The following is a 12500-nucleotide window of genomic DNA, read 5'->3' as shown; positions in this document are numbered from 1 at the left end:
CCTGAGAGTGAGAACTAAAAAACTAAAGAATAGAACTAAAAAATATTAAAATGATCATTGTTAGTTATATATTGATATATTATAACACAATAACACGTTCATCCTTTATAATGCGTATCAAACACTCTGCTCTGTCACTGATTACATCATCACACCATCAGCTAATGCCTGAGGAGCTACAGCTGTCCCTCTTCAGTCTTGAACTCCTGCAGGCTGCGGAATCACACACAGCTGGACCAAGTCTTGCATGAGGCCTCACACACACGCACGCACGCACGCACGCACGCACGCACGCACGCACGCACGCACACACACACACACACACACACACACACACACACACACACACACACACACACACACACACACACTGCTTTGACACCAATGTCTCGTTTCCCATTCCGACTAGAAAGATCAAATGAGAACTACAAGATCACAGGAGAACTACAACAACCCATGAGAACTACAAGATCACAGGAGAACTACAAGATTACAGAGAACTACAAGAACCCAGGAGAACTACAAGAACCCATGAGAACTACAAGATCACAGGAGAACTAAAACAACCCATGAGAACTACAAGATCACAGGAGAACTACAAGATCACAGAGAACTACAAGAACCCAGGAGAACTACAAGAACCCATGAGAACTACAAGATCACAGGAGAACTACAAGATCACAGAGAACTACAAGAACCCAGGATAACTACAAGAACCCAGGAGAACTACAAGAACCCAGGAGAACTACAAGATCACAGGAGAACTACAAGAACCCAGGAGAACTACAAGATCTAGAGTGGGCACCATCAGGCGCATAGCCAGACTTTTCTGACTATAGCGGATGGACCGGGCGGCTGACTGCATGTTAGACAGTGTTCAGGAGTTTACCTTTAAGTTTCACAGCTGTCTTATCAAATGGATGTTCAAACTGTGTGTGTGTGTGAGTGTGTGTGTGTTGTGTGTTGTGTGTGAAACATCCTGCACACACACACACACACACACACACACACACACACACACGTGACAGTGTTCTCTGCTCAGTGATAACCTACAAACCCACATAGAGACAGCTGCAGGACACACACACACACACACACACACACACACACACACACACACACACACACACACACACACACACACACATACACACAGCTGTAGCAGATGTTTAATATAAACAGTTCCAGTTATTTTCTGCTCCGGTTTCCACCAAGGAGTAAGAACAGCATCATAGCCTGTTTATAATAGATGGAGGTTACCATGGTAATTTGACCTACTGATGCAGGCTATCAAACTGAGTGTGAAAGTGCAGCTCCGTCAGTGTGAGAGTGCAGCTCCATCAGTGAGAGTGCAGCTCCGTCAGTGTGAGAGTGCAGCTCCATCAATGTGAGAGTGCAGCTCCATCAGTGAGAGTGCAGCTCAGTCAGTGTGAGAGTGCAGCTCCGTCAATGTGAGAGCGCAGCTCAGTCAGTGTGAGAGTGCAGCTCCATCAGTGTGAGAGTGCAGCTCCATCAGTGAGAGTGCAGCTCAGTCAGTGTGAGAGTGCAGCTCCGTCAATGTGAGAGTGCAGCTCCGTCAGTGTGAGAGCGCAGCTCAGTCAGTGTGAGAGTGCAGCTCCGTCAGTGTGAGAGTGCAGCTCAGTCAGTGTGAGAGTGCAGCTCAGTCAGTGTGAGAGTGCAGCTCCGTCAGTGTGAGAGTGCAGCTCCGTCAGTGTGAGAGTGCAGCTCCATCAGTGAGAGTGCAGCTCCGTCAGTGTGAGAGTGCAGCTCCATCAATGTGAGAGTGCAGCTCCGTCAGTGAGAGTGCAGCTCCGTCAGTGTGAGAGTGCAGCTCCGTCAGTGTGAGAGTGCAGCTCCGTCAGTGTGAGAGTGCAGCTCCATCAGTGAGAGTGCAGCTCCGTCAGTGTGAGAGTGCAGCTCCATCAATGTAAGAGTGCAGCTCCATCAGTGAGAGTGCAGCTCCGTCAGTGTGAGAGTGCAGCTCCATCAGTGTGAGAGTGCAGCTCCATCAGTGTGAGAGTGCAGCTCTGTGCAGAGAAAGCTGCAGATAGCTTCTCTCCAACCTCACACACTAAAAAAGAGCTAACTGTATTTGTGTCTGAAGATCATCAGAGCTATATCCTTTGAGAGTTAGATTCAGAGACGGAGCAGAGAGAGGGAGAACATGAGGAACCAGTTATGGAGATATGAGACATTGTCTTTCTTAGAGAATCAGGTGCTCTGTCTTCTCATAACAACCTGAGGAGTCGCCACCTGCTGGACATTACCAACAACGCAGATAGAAAGAAACTTCAATCAGAGAAGCTAGAAACACTTCTACTGTGCAGTCTAAAGAACAAACATTGATGTCCAACAACAAGTCCTCCTCCTCAGGTAGCTGAAAAGACTAATTAATCTCCATCTCCTAAAGATGAAGAGAAAAAAAACAATCTCACAGACAGCTGATGTTTCCTGAACAAACCACAGAGACCACAGACACAATCAATACTACATGCTGCTGATTTAGCTCTGCACCAATGTACACACACACACACACACACACACACACAAACACACACAATACACACACACACACACACACACACACACACACACACACACACACACACACACACACACACACACACACACACACACACACACACACACACACACACACACACACACACACACACGTACATCAGTGTAGATAAAACACAGCAGGGATTACAGCTCCCTGTGTTTCCTGCTGGCACTGCAATGCAGTCATCTCTGACCTCCAGCTCCCTCCGTCCACTCCTCCTGCCCTCCTCCTCCTGCTCCTCATCTTCTCCTATCACCAGCCCTACATGTCTCCTCCTCCTCCCTCCCTCCCTCCACCTACCTGACTCTCCTGTCCACACGGAACTTCAACATCCTCCCCGTGATCCAACATGAACCAGCAGCACCGAGACCGGACGTACAGACAGAGAGAGAGAGAGAGATGGAGGGATGTAAGGAGGATAGATGGAAGAATGAGGAACGAGGAAAGGACTTATGGAGGAGAGATGGAGGGATGAGAGGGGAGGAACAGACTTATGGAGGAGAAATGGATTGATGGAGGAGAGAGAAGGAGGAGGGATGATCAGAGAGTGAAAGGAGGAGGAGAGTATCTGGACAGATGGACGAGGAGAGAGATGCACACCTCTGGTCTCTCCTCTCTCCTTCACACTGACTCTCTCTGTTTCCCCACCTGTCTCCCCCTCCTCCCTCTCTCTCTCTCTCTCTCTCCCTATCTCTCTCCCTCTCTCAGGTTGAGAACTGCAGCTCTCAGCTGATTCGGTCTCTTCGGTCTGGGTGATTTACGCTCCGTCTCTGTCACTGTCTCTCTCTCTCTGTTTATTACATTTGCTGACAAACGCTCTCTCTCTCTCAGCCCCCTCACCCCGTCTCTCTATCTCTCCATCCAGTCTCCTATCTTCATGATCTGACTCGGGTTGCATTCTGTTTCCTCACAGTCTTTAGAAAACCTTAGTGTTCTCATGAATCAGCCCACAGATAGAAACCTTCAAAAAAGCTGCAGTTCCTCCAGTGTCTCCTGCAGTGAGTCAGTCCCCATAGAGCCCCATGTTAAAATGTCCAACTTTACAGCTGCAGTTCCTCCAGTGTCCACTAGAGTCTGTCTCCTGCAGTGAGTCAGTCCCCATAGAGCCCCATGTTAAAATAAACATGTTTACAGCCTGGTATAAAAACAGTTCGGGTCTCTAGAGCTCATTTCTCTCTTCAACTGTACGGGCTGAATGTTTATACAACTCACATGCTTACATTATATTCAGGCTTGAAGTGATGTAGAATTAGGGGCGTGGCCTCTTTGAGTGACAGGTGGGACCTGTTAGCTGTCTGCTAGGTGTCACCTCAGCCCATTCAGTCCCTGACCTTTAACCCTGTTTAACTTGTCTGTGAAGAAAAAGCTTTCCTTTGATAAACACTGGGATGTTTTGAAATCTTTAAAACCTGAGCAGAGATTTGACAGTTAGCATGTCTGATCTCTCTGAGCTCTAACGAGCGCTGAGACAGAGTGAGACTGCTGTAACTGATCACAGTGACCACATCAGCTCTGAGTCAGATCCATCAGCTGATCAATACCTGTGAAACTGATACACCGACCACGCCTCCATCGCTACGACAACAAGCTGATCAATACCTGTGAATCTGATACACTGACCCCGCCTCCATCGCTACGACAACAAGCTGATCAATACCTGTGAATCTGATACACTGACCCCGCCTCCATCGCTATGACAAGCTTTTCAAACGCCACATCAAATATGCATTATGCATTCTTCTTTAAAGAAACAGTTTCCCGTTTTGAAAGATGCTCGAGCAGCACAGGTCACTGATTGGTGCAGCTCTCCTGTCAATCATTCACACACTCACACAGAGACCGTGGTGCCTTCAGGGACAGTCGGGGGATTAGCGTCTCGTTAAAGTTCACCTCTACAGTAAGAGATTGAAGAGATGCTGAGACCGTCTGTCAATCAACGCAACCTTTATTATTATATATCATATCTTTAAAATAGTTAATGTATTTAATATAGTTTATATTTAATATAGTTTATATCTTTAATATAGTTTCATGTTTGGCGGTTCAGACTCTAAGGGGGGTTAGGGGGTTCGGGTCTCTAATGAGGGTTAGGGGGTTCGAGTGATAGCGGAGGTTATTCACCCGGTATAAGCGGCGTGTTTTTAAAGACCCGGGTGCAGCTCGGTGTAAACGTTGATAAGAAGAGGAACATGAACTCTGTCAGAGTAAACAAAAATACGAGTTCTTGGAATCTCTTATTTACTCAACTTTCATAACACAAACTGTTCGTTCAGACTCTGTGATCTGATTGGAAGAGAGACTGTCCATGAGAGTAGTGGAGCATGTACGAGTATATAAGACCAGTCCTTTAGTCTCACCTGAACACACCTGAACACCCTCCTGTCCTTTAGTCTCACCTGAACACACCTGAACACCCTCCGGTCCTTTAGTCTCACCTGAACACACCTGAACACCCTCTGGTCCTTTAGTCTCACCTGAACACACCTGAACACCCTCCTGTCCTTTAGTCTCACCTGAACACCCTCCTGTCCTGTCTCACCTGAACACACCTGAACACCCTCCTGTCCTGTTTCACCTGAACATGCCTGAACACCCTCCTGTCCTGTCTCACCTGAACACACCTGAACACCCTCCGGTCCTTTAGTCTCACCTGAACACACCTGAACACCCTCCTGTCCTTTAGTCTCACCTGAACACACCTGAACACCCTCCTGTCCTTTAGTCTCACCTGAACACACCTGAACACCCTCCGGTCCTTTAGTCTCACCTGAACACGCCTGAACACCCTCATGTCCTTTAGTCTCACCTGAACACCCTCCTGTCCTGTCTCACCTGAACACACCTGAACACCCTCATGTCCTTTAGTCTCACCTGAACACCCTCCTGTCCTGTCTCACTTGAACACACCTGAACACCCTCATGTCCTTTAGTCTCACCTGAACACCCTCCTGTCCTTTAGTCTCACCTGAACACACCTGAACACCCTCCGGTCCTGCGGCTCCAGCAGCTTCTCTGTTAACTCACCTGCTGTCCTGTTTCATAACCTCCCAGCGGGACAAACAGGCAGCAGACGTCTGGCCCAGCTGGCAGCTCAAACACACTTTCTGTTTTCCTACAGAGCATGGAGCCATGACGCCCCCTGGTGAATAGACCAGGAAACACACACACCACAGCTCCTCTATGAAACAGTGAATCTGATGCCGTCACATCGATGCTTTTCATGAGAACGTTTCAGACTTCTCTGTCAGTAAAAAAAAAGAGGCTCTGCAGCATCATCAGCTCAAACACATGAGAAATTATTTGACCAAACATTTTCAACACTTTGTACTTTGCAGCTACGCAAAGTCGCTCTGCAGTTTGTGTGTGTGTGTGTGTGTGTGTGTGTGTGTGTGTGTGTGTGTGTGTGTGTGTGCATACAAAATGAGTGTGTGTGTACGTATTCTGCATTCAGCATGTTTTCCCTCCAAATTTCTTCCCCCACCCTCTCTTCCTCCCTGCAGTGTGTGAGGCAGAATAATGAGAAGAATTTAAACAAGGAGAGATGTGGAAGCAATCCAGAGATCTGCTGTTTTCAGCGTGCTCACTGACCACACACACACACAACACACAGTCCGTTGGTATTAACTCATCCATTCATACACATTCACACACTGATGGTAGAGGCTGCTGCGTAAAGAGTCCATCAGTATTAACTCATCCATTCATACACATTCACACACTGATGGTAGAGGCCGCTGCGTAAAGAGACGATCAGTATTAACTCATCATTTCATACACATTCACACACTGATGGTAGAGGCTGCTGCGTAAAGAGTCCATCAGTATTAACTCATCCATTCATACACATTCACACACTGATGGTAGAGGCTGCTGCGTAAAGAGTCCATCAGTATTAACTCATCCATTCATACACATTCACACACTGATGGTAGAGGCCGCTGAGTAAAGAGTCCATCAGTATTAACTCATCCATTCATACACATTCATACACTGATGGTAGAGGCTGCTGCGTAAAGAGTCCATCAGTATTAACTCATCCATTCATACACATTCACACGCTGATGTTAATCTCATATCTTCCAGTAAAGGGTTCAGAGTCTTGCCACAGGACACATCAACATGTGAGTGAAGGAGCTGGGGATCAGAACCTTTAGATTGAGAAATGAGACGCACTGAGTCATAGCCAGCCACAAACAGAGCCGTCTATAAGAGATAGATGTTGTTTTATCTATAAAATAAAGTTTTTACTAAAGTTATAGAAGTCTGACTTTAACTCTCTGTGGAGTGAAAACATGAAGACAAAGTTCAAACTGATCAGTAAACATAACGACACACTGCACTGTAAAACATTTCTCTTTACATAACTGAGTAAACAATAAGCTGTTTACATGGTTTACACACACACACACACACACACACACACACACACACACACACACACACACACACACACACACACACACACACACACACACAGAAACAGCTCTGTGTGGTCACACCCCTCAGACATGCCTCTATTTAGTCCTCACAAAACACACACAGTGCACACAAAGAGAGAGCAGATGAAGGTCCTCCTCCTCCTCCTCCTCTCTGCTCCTCTCCTCCTCCTCTCTCCTCTTCCTCCTCTCTCTCCTCTTCCTCCTCCTCTTCCTCCTCTTCCTCCTCCTCTCTCTCCTCTTCCTCCTCCTCCTCCTCCTCCTCTGTGTTTGAATAAAGAGCACATGCAGCAGAGCTTACCTCCCTCCACCATCCTCTCCCTCTGTTTACTCCTTTTCTTCTTCTTCTTCTTCTTCTTCTTTGTGTGTCTCCTCTCCCTCCTCACACTTCCTGACGGGAACTGACGCCTACGACGTGCCGGGGCTCGGCCGGGAAGAGTCGATCTGCAGAGAGAGAGAGAGAGAGAATCGAAAGAAAAGAGAAATATGAAACCTCCTTGGCTCCAGAAACAGTCACCCCCTCCTCCTCCTCCTCCTCCTCCCTCCCTTTCTCTCCTCTCCTTCATTCATTCAGGCCTCACCTTTCACCCTTCCTCTCTCTTTCCCTCGCTTTCCCTCTCTTTCCCTCTCTCTCTCTTTCCCTTTCTCTCTATTTCTCTCTTTCCTTCTCTCTTACTTTCTCTCTCTTTCCATCTCTCTCTCTTTCTCTCTCTTTCTCTCTCTTTCCCTCTCTCTCTCTCTTTCTCTCTCTCTCGCTCTGTTGTGTTTTGGTCAGGTTGGAGCCGACCGGGTGGAGCAGAAAGTCCAGCGTCTCCTCCACCCTCACTGAACGTGTGTGTGGAGCTCTCATGGCTGACGTCCAGAGTGAAAAAGTGAAAACAGAAACAAACCAGCGGCTCAGAGAAATATCGCTTCACTTCTGGTTAAAGGAGAAAGATTGAGATTCTCCTCCGCACACAGGGAGTCCATGAAGCCCTGACAGGGTGCAGGAATCACGTCAGTAATCTCCGTTCTGCTGAGATGTGCTCTTGTGTTATAAAGACCACCATGTAAAGCATCCTTAAGTCCCTTAATAAGCTTTATGCGTTAAATCTATTATTATTATAAATAATCCATCATCTCCTTAATGATAAACATAAATGTGTCACTTAAAATTCTAAACTGCTCCGCCTACTAAACAGCTGCAGAAAGACTGAAGAGACTCTGTGAATCAACCTCTGATAAAAAACATGTTCAGGCTGGCTAACAGCATCGACTCTGACACCAACCAAACAACCAAACAACCAAAGAACCAACCAAACAACCAACCAACCAAAGAACCAACCAAACAACCAACCAATCAACCAAACAACCAAACAACCATCCAACCAAACAACCAAACAACCAAACAACCAAACAACCAACCAACCAAACAACCAACCAATCAAACAACCAACCAAACAACCAAACAACCAAACAACCAACCAACCAAAGAACCAACCAAACAACCAACCAATCAACCAAACAACCAAACAACCATCCAACCAAACAACCAAACAACCAACCAACCAACCAAACAACCAACCAACCAAACAACCAACCAATCAAACAACCAACCAAACAACCAAACAACCAACCAACCAACCAACCAACCAACCAACCAAACAACCAACCAAACAACCAAACAACCAACCAACCAACCAACCAACCAACCAACCGACTAACCAACCAAACAACCAACCAAACAACCAACCAAACAACCAACCAATCAAACAACCAACCAAACAACCAAACAACCAACCAACCAACCAACCAAACAACCAACCAATCAAACAACCAAACAACCAAACAACCAACCAACCAACCAAACAACCAACCAACCAAACAACCAACCAAACAACCAACTAACCAACCAACCAACCAACCAACCAACCAAACAACCAACCAAACAACCAACCAAACAACCAACCAAACAACCAACAACCAAACAAACAAACAAACAACCAAACAACCAACCAACCAATCAACCAACTAATCAGTCAAACAAACAACTAATCAACCAACCAACCAAAACCAACCAACCAAACAACCAACCAACCAACCAACCAACCAAACAACCAACCAACTAACCAACCAACCAACCACCCAACCAAACATCCAAACATCAAAATAACCAACCAAACAACCAAAGATCGAAACAACCAACCAACCAACAAAACAACCAACCAACTAATCAATCAGTCAATCAACCAACCAACCAACCAACCAACAAAACAACCAACCAACTAATCAATCAGTCAATCAACCAACCAACCAACCAACCAACGAAACAACCAACCAACCAACCAATGGTCAATCCACTAACCAACCAATCAACCAACCAATAAACGAATCAGTCAACTAAACAACCAACCAACCAAACAAACAACCAACCAACCAACTGTGTGTGTGTGTGTGTGTGTGTGTGTGTGTGTGTGTGTGTCTTTGTGCATGTTTGTGTGTGTGTGTGTGTGTGTGTGTGTGTGTGTGTGTGCGTGTGTCTATGTGTGTCTGTGTGTGTGTGGGGCTAATAAGTATAGCAACATGCGTGACCTAGGGTCAGCAGATTACATTTAGTTTGAGATCCAATTAGCGAGCAGATTTAATCCCTCACAGAGAGAGAGAGAGAGGAGAGAGAGAGGAGTGATTACAGACCATAATATGTGTCTGCTGGCATGAACATTTATCTGTGATGCTACTCAAACAGGCTGCAGCTTCAGAGAAGAAGAACATCTCAGAATGCTCCATGGGACAAAGCTAAGATACAAATATTATAAACAGCCAATAAGGAGGTCATGTTTGCTTACTCTGCGCTTACTGAAGCTCTATAGAAACATCTGTTTCATTCATGATACCTCAACAATGCTGTGCAGGACTTGCTGCAGTTATTTATACTGAAAACAATAAATGACCAGATGTTGGTGTCGAGGACTGTTTTGTTGTTGCCGTGGTTTCAATATCATTCGATGTACTTCAAGATTCATATCAAAGTTTAATCTTTTGATATCCCGATGAGCCTGAATGCCACGTGAAACTAAAGTGCTGCAAAAAGCTTCCAAGAGTTCATGAACAGCAAACACACCAGAGATGGTACATGGATCCAGGCCTGCAGGGGGCGATAGAGACCTTCAACACAGCAGTACACACACACACACACACACACACACACACACACACACACACACACACACACACACACACACTCACACACACACAGACACACACTCTGCAGAACATCGTGGGTCAGACTGCAGCTTCACTCTGTAATCTGTCTGTTTGTGTTTCTGTCTGATGAGCTGCTGCAGAGGATTACACACACACACACACACACACACACACACACACACACACGAGCGCGCGCGCGCATCTATGTGTGTGTGCGTGTGTGTTTGTGTCAGGGTTATATAACAGGGTGGAGAGAGGTTGATGGGTGAGGGAGGGGTGAGGGAGGGGGGAGGGGGCAGTGGACTGTTGACATAATGACTCTGCAGATTTATAAGCAGCTGCTAACACACACACATATTATTTATTTCTAATTGTTTGTTAATGTATAGATTGATTAATATTATGTGATTATTGTTTGTCTGTTTAAAGCATTTTTATGTTGCCATGACGATGCAGCATGAATGAGGTGATTGTCATCATTGTATGATGTCACTGAGTCGTCACACAGACTGACATCATCTCCAGCAGACTCAATGTAAACAACCTGCTCCTGTCTCAGTGACCCTCAGAATTAAAGGATCTGTGATGCTGCATGCTAATGCTAACGTCTCATCATTTCCCAAGTGTTCTCAGAGTTCACGCATCAAAGCAGAAATGTTACAGTTTGTAAAAAAAACCCTTCAAACTGGGCCCCTCATCCTGGGCTCATGGCCCCTGCAGAATGTAGTGTGTATGTTTACTGCTTGTAGCTACACTGCAACAGCCCAGAAACGTCCCGAGTCAACCAGAACAAAGCAGAACAGTAAAATCCAGTCAGAGGACTCTGCAGACACAGTCACCACCACACATGTATGGAGGCCCAGAGGGGACGATGGCGCAGCTTTACTTTAGGAGAAGTCTTTATTTCATTTTGAAGGAGAAAGATATGGACTCTGTCTTAAAGAATGGTTGGGTATTTTATATTCAAACATGAAAAGCATCAGTAGAAGATAAAGAGGTCCACAGAGCCAGAGTCACAAACTCAAAGTCCTCTTTAGTTTTCAGTCTGACACGAGGGACCACAAGTCGACCCGGATCAGAGGACCTCGGGGGTCTACAGGTGATGTAGGGATGTAGCAGGTCACAGATATAAACAGGAGCCTGATGATGAAGGGCTTTATAAACAAAAACATGGACGTTAAAATGAGTTTGGACTCTCAGTGGAAGCCAAAGCTGAGAGAATAATGCAGATGTAAGCGATGCATTCAGTTGAAACTGATCTGTACTGTAGGACATTAAATGTTCAACACACCTTTATCTAAGAGGCACTTTGTGTTCTGTGCCTGAATGTGCAGTAGCATTAGCATAGCCTCATTTCTGGGTATTCTGGAATTCTGGGTAATGTAGTTTCTACTGTCAGCAGCTGTTTGAATTCTGCATGCTCATTCAGAGGATGATCACCAGCCCTGACTCCATCCCTCTACATCCTCACACAGACACACACACACACACACACACACACACACACACACACACACACACACACACACACACACACTCACAGCAGCAGCAGCAGTATGCAGGGTGGGGGTGGTCAGGATCTGAATTATTTAAATTTCCTGATGACTGTAGAGTTTTCCTGTCAGAGCTTATTAAAAAAACATTGTCAGTAACAGCTTGGTGCTGACGCTGTTGTGGACGAATTCCGACCATGACAGAGTGTAGATATAACGGAGACTGCAGGAGAACGTCAGATTATACAGCGTCAAACCCTAATAACTGTCAGAGACAAGGTGTGATATGATGAGATCGTCAGCTATATAGCTGAGATTCAGGTTAGAGAAGAATGTGTGTTTTCTGCTCGTGGAACCTACGGTCTCTAAATGTACTATGGGAGGTAGAGCATTCAGTTATCAGGCCTGCTCGTGGTACCTACGGTCTTTAAATGTACTATGGGAGGTAGAGCCTACAGTTATCAGGGATGCACGTGGTACCTACAGGCTCTAAATGTACTATGGACACACTGAGAGACACACTGAGGGATAAACTGAGGACTGGCATCAGAACAGACGTCTCCACAGAGTCTCTTTGTCTCCGTGTGCTAATGAAGCTGCTGACCGTATGTGCACACAGGGAGAGAGACAACTCTGCCAACTCTACCATCTGCACCCCTTAGTCCACCCACAAAAAACCCACCTCCTTCGCTGAAACCCAACCACCACCTCCACCTCCTCCAAAACCCCACCTCCTCTACCTCCTCCAAACCCCCACCTCCTCCAACTCCTCCATCAGTGAGTGGACCACACAGATGATATGGATGCTGAGGGATGAGCTGGGCA

The 12500-nt window shown here is 46.1% G+C and overlaps 1 protein-coding gene across 15 annotated transcripts in view; it reads right to left on the bottom strand.

Annotated features, from left to right (window-relative positions):
• plekha6 (pleckstrin homology domain containing, family A member 6) overlaps positions 1-12500 on the bottom strand; it is a 65580-nt gene that overhangs the window by 47986 nt on the left and 5094 nt on the right. For 3 of the 15 annotated variants that reach the window (XM_061041757.1, XM_061041755.1, XM_061041761.1), the window contains exon 1: positions 2864-3217. In XM_061041757.1, coding sequence (XP_060897740.1) covers positions 2864-2895 — 32 coding nt within the window. In that variant the 5' untranslated portion in view covers positions 2896-3217. Of the gene's footprint in view, positions 1-2863; positions 3224-7300; positions 7444-12500 lie in introns of those variants that run through there. The other 12 variants (XM_061041754.1, XM_061041752.1, XM_061041763.1 and 9 more) reach the window with 8 other exon arrangements.

The sequence above is a fragment of the Labrus mixtus genome, chromosome 7 (genome assembly GCF_963584025.1).
Source record: "Labrus mixtus chromosome 7, fLabMix1.1, whole genome shotgun sequence".
Taxonomy (NCBI): domain Eukaryota; kingdom Metazoa; phylum Chordata; class Actinopteri; order Labriformes; family Labridae; genus Labrus; species Labrus mixtus.
Note: the sequence above shows the minus strand (reverse complement) of the source record. Positions and strands in the feature narration are given on the sequence as shown.